An 18,739-nucleotide genomic window follows, 5' to 3' on the forward strand; every position below is an offset into this window, starting at 1 on the left:
TTGGGGCCGCAGCAGATCAATTTAGAATTTAAATTTAAAGTGCCCAATTAGCCAAATAGGAATCAGATTGAATAGAACTCACCCAAAAGGAGAAAACAAACAGAACCTATCCAACTACTCTACAGCTTGGACCAGGCTGAGAGAGAATCTGGGCTAGCAATGGACAGGCACCGGTATTTATAGATTTCCTCTCAGCCTTGGACCAATCAGGCTGTGATAAAACCCACGTGTGACCATTCCCTCCTCCCATTCTGGAAAATATTAAAATCATAGTTATCATTCCATACACCCTGAAATAAAATTCCACCTGGTTTAATTTTTTCTAAGAAATTCATTTTCAGTTATACTGTATCCTTGTAATGCAATCCTGTTTTTGAAAGCAAGTTACACTAAAGCAGACTGGACTTCTGACAACACTTTCAGCAATTCAACTGCAATTCAATTGTTTTACCCTGACATTAAATAGTACTTTTAAAATCTCTTCATTTCTAGTTATTGCTTTCTTTCTGTTGCTATTAACCTTGACTTCATATTTTCTAGCTCCAGACTAGATAATAAGCATCTTGTGAGATTTGCCCTATTGTGAAGTAGTGTTCCCAAGGATGTGAGATAACTTCCTTGTCACCTGGATTATTTTATCAGGTTATTATTTACCAGGGCTGTTATTTATCAGACAAAGTCCTTGAGAAGAGTGTAAGCTACACATTGCAATCAAAACAGATGTTTTCTAACTCTAGTTTTCATGCCTCAGTAATTTCCAGGTTGCAGATCAATCCTTCAGTAAATCTAATTGATAGCCAACTGGCTTCCGTTTTTTTCTCCCACAGGAGACAAAAAGCTTAAAGGAGCTGATCAAAATCACTTCTCATTTAGTTATTTTCTTATCATTCCACTAATACCATACTAGTCATATTTCACATACCATTACTTGTATAATTCCCTAGATGAAAACATAGGACTTTTTATTTTGAAAAACTAAAGCTAATCAAATATTTTAAACTGAACTTTACATATTTTAAAATTGCAAACTAACCAGTTCTACACCTTTGTTATGGTAATGCAGCACATGTGTGCAAGAAGGCATCTCTATCTTAAAAGCAGTGAAAAAATTCCTCCTGGCTCTGAGGCTGAAGGCTAATAAAAAAGAGCTAAAGTTGTTTGTTTCTAAAGCAGCAATAAAAAAAGATATAACTGTCTTCATATTTCAAGTCCGTGAAAAAAAAATTCATCTAGCACAGCTTTTTAAAAACATTTCTTAATAAATGAAATAAAAATAATCTGATGTACTGGGATGTAATATTAATTTAGTTCCCCTGTTTCTCACCACATGCTAGATCAACTTAATTATTTTCTGTTTTAGTAAATATTCCAGGAAAAAACCCAACCCCCTGATGTTTAGTTTAAATGAAAAACATCATTCCATCCAATTATTTGGAATATCGAATCAAAATTTAGATTAGTTCTCCTTCATACATAGGTTCTAGAACACCTACCACCCATTCTCTTAAAAAGCTGTATCATTTGCTACCAAAAACTTAGCAACAACCAATGATCTGTATGGAAAGTATTTTACAATATACTTGTTTAATACCTGGATGGTACACCGACTCTGGGCAACATCAATATACATACATGTCTGTAAAATAGGAATTCTTTACATCAAGGCTTAGAAATTTGCTTCCTTTACCAACATGCTTAAGAAATATCCACAGTACAAGTTGAGTCTTAAACATCCTAGGTCAAATAGTACAGAAACTTCCAAACTCTCCAAATAAAAGAAGCTGAACTATATATTACTATCCCAGTTCCTCGTTAATCCAATTCATACCCATTAGGTTGTGAATGCTAACTGAGTGATGATGGGAATTCTAATCTAGGATATTGGAGAGTACTAGGTTGGTAAAAGCTGATGTAGTCTATTGTTTTAATACACAATATAATATAATACACAATAAATAAGTGACATTCCAACCTGTACGTGGATGATCTGGTGAACTGTTTGTCCAGGGTGCATCTTCAAACTGGACCCACGTGCTGAAGGATGAAGGCAAATCAAGACCTGTTTTGTTTATTCCTTCTCCCAATTCAGCATGTGAAAAACTTGGCAATTTTCCATCTAGATTTTGGATGCCTTCAGAGGAAGTATCAGAGGTGGAAAGAAATCTCTCAAGTGGCTCCCTAGTATGACCTGTAATGAGAACCACACTGTAAAAATGAGTAATATGGCATCAAACTAATTATTTAAGAAGAACAAACACAACTTTATCATCTATTAAGATATGTGAAAGGGAACAGGATGACTTTAAAGCTCTGTGTTTGTTCAACAGAAAAACACAGCAGTCACACTGAGTATCTTTAGACTCTCTTCTACTTCTACCTTCAGACTCTCCTATGTAATTTATTTGGGCTGAGTAAGGCATATGATCTCAGCTTCTGTGAAATCTAAGCCCTGGTCTATGACTTTGTATTATAACTAATTCCAGCCAACCAAGTTTATTCAACAGAGCATTGTCAAACAGAAGCCAGTTGTTATTATGAAGAAGGAATGGGCAAATAAATATTAAAATGGCAACATACGGGGTGTAAAATGAAGATAACTACAGAAGGAGAAGGAAAATTAGCAAAGGACTGCTACTGGTACTCTCTTCCTTTTTGTTACAGGAACTCCTTAGCTTTGAGTTTTTGTAACAAAAAACTCTGCCCAGGTTACCATAAAATTGTAGATGTGGAGGGAATCCCATAAATGATTTAGTTTGACCTGTATTTCAATGTATACTAATAAAAATCTCATTTCTCTAAACACAATTGTGGTACAGCATACTACTGCATTCTCTTTCTCTTTTTAAAACCATGATCTACTATGTCCTAGTTGCCTAACTGAAACCAGATCCGTAGGACTATATTTATCCTGCTTCCTACCAGAAGGCAAGGAAACTGGACATCAAGGCCTCATTTTATGTTCATTACCATCCTCTGAGATATATTGAGAGAATGATCCAAATTTACCCAATGAGCCCAATGGCTGATGGGGTTCACTTCAATATTATATTTCAGCATTAAACAAAAAAAAAATTTTTTTTAATCACCTGAAATCTTATCAGTTTCAATATTCTCCCAAGATTTTACAATTCCCATTCCAAAATCCAAGTTCAACAATAATGGAATCCTCCAATTTTTAATATTTTTTTAAATCTACGTTTTTAAAATTACAGTGGACACTCCAGAGCTATTCCTTTTACTTGCCCTATAATTGATACTACATTTTATAGTGGACCATCTGGGATCTGATCAGGAGACCAAAATAATCAGAAGCAACTTCCTTATGCACAATGTTTTCCTTAAGTCTTTTAAAGAAGTCTTTTTCTGGTAACTGGAAAGCGACAGAGTCTCACAGGTGGAGGATTGAGGATGGAAAACTGTACATATGCAGAACTTGTATTCATTGCAAGCCATGGCAAGTTTTTGTTTTTGACTATAGCTGAATTCAATTGCTTATTCATTTCAATAAATAGCAAGAACCTATATGTTATGAAAGAGGACAGTTTTACCTGGTGAAGTAACAGAACAGTGAAGGCCATCACTGAAGGAGACCCACTCAGACTGTGGGGAAGAGATGATATTGGCCAGAGATGTCATGCTTGCTGCACTTTCCTATTCATCTTCATATAATCCGAATCTAATACAACAATATAGAACAGATACTCCAGCTGACTTTTTGTTTAAATGAAACACAACTATAAAGAAGAAAATTTAGGAATAGGTAATTTATCTGTATAGCTTTATTACATGTAAGACATAGTATCTACCACTCTAAACCACATTAATAATCTATAACATTTATTTAGCGGAGGCTCAGTCAATACAAAACTGACATCACCTGCATTTAACTCGCTGTCAATGTCTTAATCACCATATCAATGCAGTGTCTTACTCTATTCTTTCCCTTAGAGTTTTCATAAGTTTTGTATTTCTCCCATTTTCAATGCTTTTATATATTACATAAGACTGAAGATAATAAATAACATTATCAAAGTCAATGTTGTTTTATCTTCTTCCCTTGTATATTTGCAATGTACAGTAAATAGACTTACTAGTGCAGCCACAGACATAAACATGTACTGACATTGCTCTTCCTGGTTACAGTTCTTCAAAAACAAATGTAATCACTACAATTAGTGGCATTTTTAACCTCTCAACAATTTCTTTATCAGCAACTACAAAGAATTCAATAAAGTCAACTCAACAAAGAAAATTCTCATGGAACAATGAATCACTGGAGCGTTATATGACCATAATGCTGAACAGAGGGCATGGGTTTTCTACTGCAAGTTCTTTCACGACAAATTTCAAACATGAAATACAACAATTCCCGTAGCAGTCTGACCACACAACACGCTGCACGAAAGAAATGGTAACAGGTCCAGAATGCAGCTGCATCAGCAGTTGTGGGCATGCCTCAGGATACTCATGGAACATCTCTGCTGTGCAAGCTAAAGTGAATTCCTGGATGCAATTCAAGGCAGGCTGTTGATCCTTCATAGCATAGGGCCTGACTATCTGTGAGATCACCTTTCTTTCATTGTTTCTGCTCACTCCAGCACAGTGGGTATATGTTCTGGATCCCATCCAGGAAACAATGTCATCTAAAGCAGAGTTTCCCAACCTTTCTGGCTTTGTAGACTGGGGTGGGGCGGGGGGGAAGAGGGATAGTCCCGCCGCTTGAGAAAACGGAGCATGCACACACTTGCTTTCCCACTGCTTGCGCAAATGGGGACATGCTCACCCGCCACTTCCATGGCCCAGTTCCAAATGGCTCACAGCCCATTAGAGGGACGTGGCTTTGTGGTTGGGGACCCCTGATCTAAAGTGATCCAGGAATCAGGCTTTCTCTGGTACCTGTCTTCTGCAATGGTATTCCCCAGAGATCTGAGTTACCTTTGGCCTGGCTGTACTTTAAGCAAGTCACAAAATCTGCATCTTTCCCAAAGCCATGGGATGCTTTGTGGAATAATTTGCACAATCACGTCCTTTTTTGGTTTCCATTGATTTCACCATTTTATTAGCTTTTAAAATTGTTCTTATTGTAAGCCACTCAGAATTGGTCAATTCTTCACGTTGATTAAATAAATAACTCTAAACTACAAGAAAACTAATGCTCTGGGTCTGCTCAAAGACGTTTGTGTCCTATCTGCCACAGAATGAGAAAAATGTGATATATATTTATTTTACAGTATTGGAAGTCTGTCTATTGTCCCTAGTGTTCTAAGTAGTTTATAATTATATAGTACATCATAAAGCAGAAAACGAGCAGAGAAAAACTTCAATGCAGTAACCATTGATAATCTAAACTATTTAAAAAGCAATAAAGTAAAAGAAGCAAGTAAAACAATCTAATGGGATTAGTGCAGAAATAAGACTGCTTGTCCCTAGTCTTGTCCACAAAGAGGTTAAAGCTAATTTTACCATAATATAGCTGCTTCAGGCTCCAGATTATAGATGTTACGAAGTGGCACCAAATAATCATTTTTTACTATTACATGCTGCTGCCAAAAACGGAACGATTCTGGTGAAGCACAGATGCTAAAATAATTCGATTGACGTAGAGTGTTTTGCTCGGCCTCAAGCAGCAAAATAGCTTAGATTACCATTGAAGTTAGTCTTGTAACCAAGGTCAATTATCTTGTTATTATTTCTCCATTGTGGAAGAAGAATTATGCCAGACTAGTGGATTGTCTTGAGATGCATGTATATTCTTCTCCAGTTATAAAAATCAGTGATGAGTAACTAAATAGTCAAATGTCATTTATTTCTACATATGTTATTAATTATCTTAGTGTTCTTTGGGAGTTAACATAGCATTAAGGGGATTTATTTTATCTCCAAATAAAATCCTGTAAGGCAGGATAGAGAGCATGGGTCAGTTTGGCTCAAAATCACCCAAAAACTCTAAGGTGAAGTTGGAAACCTGGAATTCCTTAACCACTAGGATAGCAGTGCCTCCTGGGAGTTGATTGAGAAGTTCAAGAGAGCAGTAAAAGTAAAGAAAGTAGGAAAAAGTTAAGACAGTCATGATGTGTTTATTGTTAAATCTCTACAAATATACCTCACCAGAATTTGCAATCTCTTTGTCCACAACCATACTTAGGGATGTATTAAATTTACAAACCAGAATTATAAAGCATTTAATACTGTAGAGCCGTGATGGCGAACCTATGGCATGCGTGCCTGAAGTGACACGCAGAGCCATGTTGCCTTGCATGACGGTGTCACCCATTTCTCTTCTGGGTTTCTGGTGCACATATGAGCGCGTCAATCAACTGCCCTTCGTGTGTGCGGTAGTGCTGGAAACAAAGAGCTGGTCTTCTGTTTTCTGCCATGCATGCAGGTCAGCTGATCGTCACGTTGCATGTACACTGGAAACCGGAAGTGCGTGTGCTGGAAACTGGAAGTATGTGTGCTGAAAACCGGAAATTTGTTTTCCAGTGCACGCATGCCCCCAGGGCAGCTCCTCTTATGTGTTGTGTCTCCAACGAATGCGAGCAGGCTCTCCCTTTTTGGCACTCGGTGCCAAAAAGGTTTGCCATCACTGCTGTACAGATTACAAAATATCAATAAAATAATGCATATTTGTAAAAATTGTGTTATCCATAATTTAAGAAAATTTGGCTCATAATACAGGTAGTTCTTGACTTACAACAGTTCATTTAGCGATTATTCAAAGTTGCAATGGCAACTTTGAAAAAAGTGATGTATGACCATTTTTCACACTTTGTAGAATCCCCAAGATCATGTGATCAAAATTCAGATGCTTGGCAACTGGTTCATACGTATGACCGTTGCTATGTCCCAAGGTCATGGGATCACCTTTGGTAACCTTCTGACAAGTAAAGTCAAAGAGGAAGCTAGGTTTACGGAACAACTGTTTTACTAACTTAACAAATGCAGTGACACTTAACAATTGTGGCAAGAAAGGTCGTAAAATGGGACAAAACTCACTTAACAAATATCTCACTTAACAACAGAAATTTTGGGCTTAATTATGGTCGTACGTTGAGGACTATCTGTATATTTATCACAATAGCCCATTTGGTGTAGTGGTTAAGGCACTGGGCTAGGAGACCCAAAATCTTAGGCACAAACTCAACTGAGTGGCCTTATATCAAATGCACAAAACAATTCCATCAGAATCCACACACAATTTTAACATTTTTCAAAGGGAGTTGAGAAAAATACTTGAATGAGATGCTGCAAGAAAAGAAGACAAGGCTGGAAATGGTTTTGCTATGAATGTGCTAATTTATGCAGCTTTGTTCTTCTTGTCAAGGAAACTGACAATACATTCTATTCCCATCAAAGTTAGGAAACTACTGTATGCATTTAAAAAAATATCTGCAACATTTTAGGAAAGCAGAAGCCATACTATAAATAAACAGTATGATGGCAACATTCTCATTTAAAAAAATAAAGTTTATACTGTAGATGGTATGTGTTCTATTTTGATTTTGTTCCTGAGATGGGGGATCTCTGCATAATCCTTAGGAAGATAGGAACCTTCCCTTCTCATTAAAACACACACACACACAGACACACACACACACACACACACACACACACACCCAATTTAGAACATTCTAAGCAGGAACTTGGACACTTCCGAATTTAAGCCATTCCACTGAAAATAGTTTCTTTATCTTTATACAGCTATCCTGTTCTTGGCAAGAAAGGGAGCTGACAAGTTTCCTTCACAACCGTGACATTTAAGTAAATCACTCCCATTCTTTCTTTTTGTCCCATTAAAGTTATATTGTACACTACTTAAAACTTAGAAAGGGTCTTAGTCCCAAGCAACAGTTCTACTTTAAACAAGCAAACTGTCCATGCAGAGCTCTATTCAAGACTTTTAAGGTCACAGCAGTGTTCTGTTTTTGATTTTGCCCTTGAGACCGGGAGGGATCTATAGACTTCAATATTTTGCTGTTTTGTTCCCCCACATGACTGGTTCAAACTGTTCTTTTATCTTACTACATACTTAAAATTTTTGGCTAGCTATATTTTGAATAATTTTGAAATACAGCATTAATTTTTCCAAGCAGCAATGAGATTATCCTGAAAGAAAGATGAGACAGAACTTCTACAGTTCTATACACAAAATATATTTTATCTAGAGGTTCACAGACGAAGCAAATGAGAGAACTTCCTTCCTTTTTTCTTTTTTAAGTATCCAGAAAAAAACTCCCCAAAAGGTCACATAAAAATAGCATTGCTACTATAAGCATTGCTTTCCTTCATGTTTAAGTCTCTCCTTTTACCTTCAATGGTACATCACTGTTTCACAAAACAGAAAAAAACTGGTAATTACTTGAAATGTATCTGTTGTACCATTATATTGTGGTTTTATTTCACTTTGTAGAGTAGCCATGCGGTTGTTAAGAGTCAGCACCAACTTGATGGCACACAATCAATCAAATCTATCTTTGCCAAGTAGAATATCATTTTGTCACATTTAAAATGTGGGTTTTTCCTGCTTAGGTAAATTTAAAAAAGAAAAAAAAATTACAAGTTTCTACTCAAAGCTTTCTGCTCTACCTTAGTTCTACTTACTTTGAATTTTGATTCTATCTTCTAGAAATCCCTGGAGCAGATCACCACAAATTGCCTGGTACTCAGCAATTCCTATGGCAGCAAATTAGCTGCCACTAAATGAAGTTCAGTTTCTTTTGGAGATGCCATAGAATGTTACTGACCTATTTGTATTTGTATTTGTATTTTATTATTTGTATGCCGCCCTTCTCCGGGAGGACTCAGGGTGGCGAACAATTCAAGGGGGAAAAAGGGGAACATAAAAAGACAAAATACAAATAATAAAAGTAAACAACAGTCGCACAACCATACATATTGAGAGGGGAGGGAACTCATCGCCCCCAGGCCTGCCGGCAAAGCCAGGTTTTGACGGCTTTTCGGAAGGCCTATCACTGAAGCTCAAAGTTTTACCACAATATCCCTGGGCTATAGAGGGAAAGCCAAATAAAATATGTGAAGGGGGATGTCTCCATAGAATTCCACTGTAATTCCACTAGATTCATGGACAACTAAGATGTTCTTAAGATCTTGATAACAGAGTCTATTCTGTGGAGTGCTTATTGTTCTATAAGTTTGGTTGTTTGCTTGCAGATTTTTTTCTCTTTGAGGAAAATTCTTTTGTTGTTGGTTGCAATATTCAATGTAATAACATGGTAATCTGTGATATAACCTAGTTTTCCACTTTCATCATATTGTAGTACAGTATCAGATACCAAACAGTACTGTGCTAACAATACTGTACTAAAGAAAGAATTCAGAAAAGACACTTTTAAATTCTTCCCTGTAATTACTTATGTTAGTAAGGAACCAATAGGGACAAGGTAAAGGTAAAGGAGTCCCTGCGGATTTTATTTCACTTGTTGCTGACTATAGGGAGCAGTGCTCATCTCCATTTCAAGGCCATTGAGCCAGCACTGTCCAAAGACATTTCTACAGTCATGTCGATGTTACCTTCCCACTGAAATGGTACTTATTTATCTACTCACACTTGCATGCTTTCAAACTGCCAAGTTGGCAGGAGCTGGGGCAAGGATGGGAGCTCATTCCATTACATGGCGCTCAGGTCTTGAACCTGGGCTGTTGGCTATCCAGCTGACAAGCCCAGCATCTTAACTGTTGAGCCACCACGCCATCCAATAGGGACAAGAAACATCATGTATTTAAGATGCAGACATAAGTAGCATTTCATTGTTAGAGAGGCACATCCTTCCAAAATATCTTTTCTCAAGCAAGTTAATTCTACTGTTTCATTTATGTATTTATTTGTTAAATTCAAGATTCATGCAGCCTGACTCCAAATGATTCTCAGCAGTTCACAGCATGCCAACATCATTCCTTGTGTGGCAATGCTTGTGATATTCTCAACTGATTAATTTTTTCATTTAATTTCAATTGAGGCAAAATAATTTTCTTCACACAATGCCTGAGCATTCTGTTTCTGAGTGGAAAACAATAACTTTTAGTCGTAAATAAAATATATTATTTTTCCCAAACTCAAATCCCATCTTATATTTTTATAAAAAGATATAATTAAATATGTGTGTGTAGAACTACCATGATCTCTGCTTTTATTGAAAATATGCTTCATATTATCTAGTCTTTTTGAGGGCAGGAAAGCTTTTAAATCAGACAATTTTTGAAGAGTAAGGCTCACAATTGCATAATCAATTAGTTTTGATCAATTCTTGCTTTAAAATTCTTTAGTTATTAATAAAATATAAACTAAATTAATATGTAGAAAAATATCTTGCTAACGCTTAATAACTAAGCCAAGGAAGGGGACAGTATTTCCTACTGTATTCAATATGCCACTAAACAAGGAGTTGTGTTTGTCCTAGCAACAAAATTCTGCAAGTAGAATGCAAAAAATATACATAACATTTGTACACTGATAACAGTGCAGTTATTGCACTAACCAGTTCCTTCAATGAACCAGTTTGTAGCCAGTTGTTTTGTAAGAATATACAGGTAGTTCTCGGTTAATGACCATTTGGTCAATGACAGTTTGAATTACAACAGTGTTGAATGAGTAATGGTTACAATCAGTCCTCAAAGTTCTGGTCATCCATTACCCCTAAGATCACTTGATTATGATCTGGGTGTTTGGCCACTGGCTCAGTTGCAGGATCCCATGGTCACATGATAGCAATTTCCAACCTTCACTGTTGGCAGAGAAGATCATAAGTTGTTCAGGTAAATCTCCCTCACCTGTGTTGTCTCCCTAAGCTTTGCTGCACTGTACCTCCCTGGCCACTCACACTCTCTCTTGTGCCGTCTCCTGTCATCAGCCATTTACCTACCTGTTGGCCTGTTTGAAGCTGCCTGGGACTTGAAACTTCCTGTTCCTTTCCCCTCCAATGACTTTGGTTGTTGGAAGCCAGCAGGAAACTGCAAGGAGGAAACTTGATGGCACATGATCCTTGTTTAATGACAGCAACAGGGACTGCAAAGTTTGCCACTGCTATGCAATGCAGCCACGTGATGTCACATTTTATGATTGCATCATTTAGCGATGGACATTTTGATCCCAAATGCCAGTGTAACTCAAGGACTATCTGTATGTATGGAAACTTTCAAAACGTATCAGCCTCAGAATTCAGCCATCTGGGTAGTATTTGGAAAATATTATGTTGAGGATCTGTGAGTTGTTGCTTAACAACAAGAAGGGTAGGCTACATGGATTCCCTCTTGGTAGGAAACAGGAACTATAAGAGGCTTGGTGAAGCTGTCAATTTTCCCATGTCATTATGTCATTTCCCCAAGCCTGCTTCTTTGTGTCTTGCTGAGGAATTGCTATTTGACCAAGCTGAAACCCTTTTCCATGAGGAAGGATCTTCTATGTCAACTACTTAATTGGAACCTCTGAAGGAGCAGGCAGGATTTCAGAATGTAAGGTTTTTCTTCTGCCTATTACTAAAATCACCACTATTGAAATAAGCTACAAGGGCCCTGCCCAAGTTGACTGTGGAAACAAGTCTGGCATAATATGAATGGAACATTTAAACTTGAAAACTCCAGATGAAAATGGTGGCTTTTCATGATTGCAAGGTATGACTTTCAGATTCAATAACTCAGAGGGATATATTTTCCCCTCATTTTGGGGAAATATTTACAAACTGGACACTCAATAAAACTAGGAATAGCTCAGTGTATAATCCTTTCTATTGATAGGAAACTGTCTCAATATAAAGAAGTTGACAGAATGAGCAACTAATCTTTAAGGCATCTTTAAAGATTAAAAGCATATTTATATTTTCTTCTGTACTTAAAGTAAGGTTAGGAAGAATACCCATTACAGCTACAATGCTTCAGAAATGACTCCAAGAAAGTTAGTGCTGTCACACAAATGCTGTCTAAAGCATTTTTTTTGCAAATTAATACCAAAGGACTACATAAACCTAATATACAATTCTGTCCTCTAACATCTTATAGTTATTCTCTTCTATCAAGGATTGCTGTTTGAGGCTGCTATCTGCTAGTATGGTAATGCAGGGAATGTACAACTTGTAGCAAGAATTGATCTCCATAGTCTGTGAGGTTGGTTGCTTAGTGATCTTAAAAGCGGATTAGATAAAGAACAATAGCAAATGACCACGTTCCTTATGTGGAAATTGCATTTCTAGGGGCAGTATACTTTGAAGATCACATTCTTGTGGGCAGCAATTTAGACACTGGTAAGGGTGGGAATATGATAACATGTGCATCATAATGTGACAATGCAACCTAATTACTTGTGGACTTATGCCCAATGTTGAGACATAAAGAGGAGTGGAATTTGCTTCATGATGACATAATGCAGATTTTGTCATTTTCTTCATTATGGTGATCAAGAAAGAATGATATTGGGCAGTAGCAAAGGTGATCTGATTCAACAAACTTTTAAAAAATGTTTAAATGTTTGAATAAAAATATAGACCAAGTTGGGGTACATTCCCCAACTTTGTCTATATTTTTATTCAAGCATATAAACATTTTTTAAAAGTTTTAAAAGGTTTCAAAACTTGGTCAATACTCACTCACCTAAACTGTAGCAGATAGCTAAATTTGCACTTCACTTTGTGTGTCTATATAGCCCTCTTTTCCAAGATATTTTTTTTAAATGAGCTGGAACAATATGGGGATATTTTTCATCAAAACAAGATATACAGTAGTATGAGAAAGTTAAGTACACTGTTGAATTCTTGCAATCCATTGTATAATTTAAATAGATATAATAAATGCACATTTTGCATTTGGAAAGAGTAAGCACATCTCTACATTTATCACTAAACCAAATATCTAAAACTAGAATCAGGTGCACTGGATCAGGTGCAAATGATTAGAACATCATTAGAAAGGATCTGGGAAGAACCCATTATTTAAACCTCAATTATTTAGTTTTATTTGTTGTTACTGTTGAGATGTGTTTAGCACCATACTTAGAGTGAAGAGCCAAACCTTCCCAGCAAGTTCATCCTGAGAGCAAAATGTAAGATACTGAAATAAGTCTCTAAGAACTCCAGAATTTCATCATTTAACCTACAAGTAGTTCTTAAGACTATTAATGTCAAAGTGCACGATTTTACTATTACAAAGCAGCACAAATAAGAGCTATGTGAGAAGTCTGCCAGGAGGCAATCTTTGCTGTTCAAAAAAACCCATCTCTAGGCAAAGACCAGGACATCTGGAACAATTTAGCCACAATACCAGAAAATGTTTGACAAAAAGACAGCATTTCGCTAAAAGAACCTGATACCAAATGCAAAGCATGGTGTAGAAATGTTAAGGTTTGGAATTGCTTTGCTGCATCAGGGATCAGGAAACTAACTATCATAGAACCCATTATGAATTCTTCATTGTCCTAGAAGAAGCTTAAGGATAATGCAAGACCATCTGTCAGAAGACTGATGCCTAACAAAAAGTGCAGGTACTCTAAACATTACAAAAAACACACCAAGGAATGAGTTGGGTAAAAAAAAAGGGGGGGGGGTTGGAAGGGCATGGGTAAGGCAGTTCCATTCCCTACCATCCAGTCAGAGCTGAAGAAGCACCTTGGATGAGAAGTGAAACATCTTCAAAGAAAAACCAGAAAGTCCAGTTGCCTCTTGAAAAAGCACCTTTGGGACAAGGAAATGGATGGTTCTGAACTGTCCAGTTCAAATCTCAGATCTAAACCCCACTGAGATGCTATGGGGTAATTTGAAATGGGCTGTGTGTGCAAGAAATGCCTCAAACCTTGTCTAGCTGGAAAAAAAATTCTACATGAAAAAAAACCTCTGCCTAGTCAATGTCAGAGAAGGTGGATAGTTATAATATTAGCTATTGGAATTAAAGATTTCTTTTTTCTGCAGAAAGAAATGGCCTATCTACTTTTAAAAAAATAAATAATTGCAAGTCAATTTTCATAGGCTTTTTTTTTGTTCAGTTAAATGACTTTTATTTTTATATACTGTTCTAAAAAAGATAAAATATTGGCATGCCCATTTTGTAAAAAAAAATTAAATGGTCTGTACTTACTTTTTCACATGACTGTATAATAACCCTAAATGGAGCAGTTTATCTATTGGTATGAGCTCTGTTACTGACAGTGATATTCAATTTTGACTTTTAATTTGGTTCCTTTTTGTTGAGACTGTTTCTCAAGTTCTCTCCATCATCTTCTCTATGTCTCTACTGTATTCTCTCTCAAGCTTTACTCATTTATCTTTCTACTGGGTTTTCTGATGCATAGTTCACTGGCCCCTGCATTCCTTCCAGCTATCTTGTATTATGGTTTCTTACCCTTTGCTTATCCAGATTCTCAGATTTCAGCCTATCTCACAGAAAAGGATCAGGCAACCTGAGGCTACATGCAGTCAGTGGAATCCTCTTTCATCTTAGTACTAAATTTCAGTGGTACACTTGAACTAATATATCAGAACAGTTTCTCACTGCATTTACATGAAAAAGGCAATAAAACCTAAAATACAAATTTAAAACCGAACCTCCTCATAAATATCACCCATACCCAAAAGGTGGGAAAGAAACAAAATGCTATATATGTAACACTGTGTTGGCTTTCTAATATTTCCCCATCCGCAGTAGCCATTAGCGCCCCCCCCCTCCAAATTTCTGAAATCGGTCTCTGATCTCTAAATATTGACACAAAATTACAATGTCTAGGATTAGCGTGACATGTTAATTCAACCCAACCCAACCGGGTTTACTCCTCAGGAAATAACTTGCAAACGTGAATTGGCAACACTGACTGTTCAAAGTCCTCTTGATCTTTCCATGCCACAACATAAGCTGAGGCATTTACTACTGCAAGGAGAATACAATATTAATGCTTCAAAGTTTTTCTCCCCCATCATAAAGACAGAACTCTTCAAATGATAAAATATGATATTTGATCTTCCTTTCTTTCAGAACGGCTTGTAATTCTTTTAACATCTGGGTTTTTTGTTTTGTTTTTAAAAAAAGGGATATGTGTGCACCCATATAATAAAAGTTTACGGTGAGGAGTGCTCCAAGGTGTTTTGACACCTGAGCTACACATAACCTCTCATCCTTCCCAGTGACATTAGGTTCCTTCCCCCATTAATAAAAACTGAGGGTCCTGGCTGGCATTACTATTAGGTAAGAGGTTGCTAATTTTAGATGGCATGAATGCAGAGCATTTTGCTAATTACTTGATCCTTCAATGTTGATATTATATATTTACAACCAGGGAGTAGGAGAATTGCAGATTTTTCTGCCCCAATGAGCGAATGTCAAGACTGGTTTATGCATCTTGATTTGGGGTCCTGAGTTGGGCGACACTTAATTATTTTGCTTCAGGTAGAGAAATCTAAAATATCCTCCCTTTTTGTGCTAAATAACACTCCTACATTAATCTAGGAAACAATAATTTTTCCACTCCCACATATACTGCATTCTATTTTTACTACACTGCTTCCTCCCCCCACCCAGTTCCATTACTAAATCCCACAAAACAAACCAAGACAAGTTATAAATTGTCTTTTCAGTTTTCTATCCTTGAGAATACCATCTAAAATATTAATATACAAGCAGATTTAGTTGAGTTCATTAAGCATAAGAGTAATTGATGCATTCAAAACAGGAGAATAGCAAGCAAGACATATTGTGAATTTGCATATGTTGAAAGCTTCATCTCCACCCTCTCCCCGGGGTTATTATGAATGCATTCTTTTAAAAGAGGCTTTAATTTGTGGAATAATCCTCAGTCATAACCTCTTACAGGGAAGAAATCCAAGTAACACCTTCCTTCAGTTGTAACTCTCCCATTCCTGTCTTATGCTTCCTTGAAAATGTACATTAAGGTTGCCAGAGCTGCAGAGTGGGTTTTGATTGGTAGAGCAGTCTCCTCTGGTAGCACTTTGACAGGTGGCTGAGAGATATGATAGAAACATATTTATTTCTCCTTTAAGCAGGTGCTTTTTTTTTTAAACTGCCCAGGTAAGGATCCTAAGAAAGAACGCTTGAATGTGGCAGGGTGCAAAGCAACAAGCTCATTTCCTTAATAGTAACTCCCATCAGGAGTCTGGTAGATGATTACATTGTACAGAGGAACATTCGGGTGGAACATCCCCAGGCTATGACCAGTGCCTCAAGCCACCAGTTAACCACAACGCACTCCTCACCCACGCATCCAAGCTATACACAAAAGTGCTAATCTGGCACTGGGCGAGGGGAGGGTAAGCGGCCACTCTCTGACTTCCTCATGCCCGCCGCCGAAATGATATTTTAACAGAGGTTTGACTCCGATAAGCCTTTTTTTCCAGCTGCCTTAAGCTAAGGCGAGCCAAGCTACCGAAAGGGAAGGAGTGAGGAAGCGGCTATTATCTGGTCTTTGTTCCAGCCCGCCGCCGAGCTATGCATTCTTCCAAGCACGCTCGGGTTCCCTTTTGATCCATTTCAGAGATTCGGGAGAGGGAACATGGCCGTGGACGTATTTCTCCTCAAAGGTGAAGCTCCCTTACACACCACAACTGAACAGGGGACGCTGAGCAGGTACGAAGGGGGAACCGTAGCGGACTCCGGCTATGACTGGCCGGGGATCAGCCACCTGCTCGTTCGGTTCGTAGGAAAGCGGAGAGGGAAAAGACAGATTACCTGCGGAACTCCCTGCAGTTTGATTCCCTCGCTCTCTCGCTCCAGGCACTGAAGGGGAGAAATTGGACCGCGCCGAGGAAAGTAACACTGAACTAACACCGAATCTCCTACTACAGCGGCAGGAAAGCTAAGCAACAGCCGGCAGCCGCTTTGGCAGTGGCTTCTCCTCCCCCCTCCCACTTTTTTTTGTAGAAAAGAGCCAGAGCTTCTCTATTGGGCCGTCTCCTGAGCCGGCCGGAGGAGAGCGAAAGCGAGCTGGGATTGGCTGAAGAGGGTTGTGGGCGTGGCATGTTACGCGTAGGAGGCGGAGTGTTCCCTCCCTTGGGCTACTGGAATAGTGGAACATGGATTCCCTAGTTTTAATCTGCCGCACAGATACACAGATGTGTAATAATTTAGTACCACCATTCTAAACGTGCGTTTGCTATCTTTTTCCGTAGGCTGCAAATATTGCATCCCAAAGAACACGCCAAGCTTAAGCAGTTGCTCGTGCCTCTCCCCTCCAAAATGGACAACAGGAGGAATTGAACGATCAATATAGCTCTGAAATATCAATGTAAAATGTTGTTTCCGCATTTTCCGGAGACTAATCGAAATGGAAACTTACTTATCTCAAGGAGCAATTGATAAAAATACCTTACTTTTTATTATAATAATCTTGGATTTCACTCACCTAGGTCCAGAGCAATGTTTCCTTTTGGCATGGATTTCATGACATTCTATAATAACAGAGTATTAAAATTTATTTTCTCACACATTTCCCCAAGCCACAGTGCAATTTGTTTGATTTTGACACAGTATATTGCATGAAACTAGCCACTGTAGCAAGTAAAAAATGATTTATAGCTTATATGTGCACTGAAATGCACTATTTTATTAATTTTATGTTCCAATAATCACAAAGCAGCCAATGTGATTATGAATTTTATGTAAATTATATCAGAGAACATCAGCTTCAGTGTATTTGTTACTTGTAAGAAATCTTGCTTTAATATTTTGTAATCTGTCTTGAGTCACCTGTGTGTAAATTGGGAAGGAGAAAAAGGGAGGGAGGGAGGGAGAAATGTGGAATATAGTCTTACTGGACTAGAAAGAGAATGAAATAATACAATTTAATTCTATAACTCCTTTATTTTACTTTTTGTTTGTTTTAATGAAGGCTGTCTACTGAAGTTCATAGAGATTGTTCAATCTGCAAAAAACACTCCCAAAGCAATAGGAATGATTTTATAAATTGACGGGAACTGTTCAAATCCAGACTCCTCCTACTCTCTAGCATGAACTACCCAAATAGATTATTGACTCACATTCTAGCTGTTTTTAGCCAGACAGAATCATTATGTAAACATGGAGCAGGTACCCATCAAGGCTGAGAAAAGAACTGTCAGAGTCTGTTGACTCAAAAGAGCAGGAGAGAAAGAAATCTATAGCTTGATTTTTGCATTCTGCAGTAACATTGAAGTTTTGGGGTTGCACAGTTGAGTTTTTGAAAGGACAGAGACTGATAGCTGTGTCTGCCCTATATTCTGACTGAATGATATTGAAAATTTATATTAACTACTTATAAAGTATTGTTATACAGAAAAGATATTTTCAACCCATGATTTTTTATTTGTCCGGTAATTCAATATATATGGCTGCCCATCTCAATAAGCATATCAAAGTTGTTGGTTTTGGTTTTTGCAGGGATATATATTAAACCTGTTGGCTTCATCATTGTTCTGCCTTACATAGAGGAGCAATACTAATTTTGTTTCAGATTTTCATAAAATTCAGGAAATTGTTATGCTGAAATAGTATGTGAAATTGATATAGAGAAAGCCTGTCCAGACAAAAGGGAACTTTTCTTATCTGGAAGACAATGTCCTCAATTGAGTTACTACTCCATCTTAAAAACACTGAATATATTAGTGTAGATGGTAGGTTTCTTTAAATAAAAATTGGGCAGCACTGTTGTAGACATTTTTTCCTCTATTCCACATTTACTATTTTTAAAAGTAACTCAAGGCGTTGAACATACTTGATATTCCCTCCTCCAATTTTCCCCACAACCCTGTGAGGTGAA

General features: G+C 37.5%; 1 protein-coding gene across 1 annotated transcript in view; it reads right to left on the minus strand.

Moving 5' to 3' along the window:
* Positions 1-16,832, minus strand: part of STON2 (stonin 2) — an 89,913-nt gene extending 73,081 nt beyond the window's left edge. Inside the window, exons 1-3 of the mRNA XM_087725123.1 lie at positions 16,675-16,832; positions 3,549-3,676; positions 1,973-2,188 (exon numbers count right to left, since the gene is read on the minus strand). Of these exons, the coding sequence (XP_087581249.1) occupies positions 1,973-2,188; positions 3,549-3,636 (304 nt within the window). The 5' untranslated portion in view covers positions 3,637-3,676; positions 16,675-16,832. The remainder of the gene's footprint in view (positions 1-1,972; positions 2,189-3,548; positions 3,677-16,674) is intronic.
* Between the last annotated feature and the right edge of the window lie 1,907 nt (positions 16,833-18,739).

Source organism: Thamnophis sirtalis, unplaced genomic scaffold (assembly GCF_051295495.1).
Source record: "Thamnophis sirtalis isolate CommonGarterSnake01/CBP01778 unplaced genomic scaffold, rThaSir2_p1.2 scaffold_1, whole genome shotgun sequence".
Classification (NCBI taxonomy): Eukaryota; Metazoa; Chordata; class Lepidosauria; order Squamata; family Natricidae; genus Thamnophis; species Thamnophis sirtalis.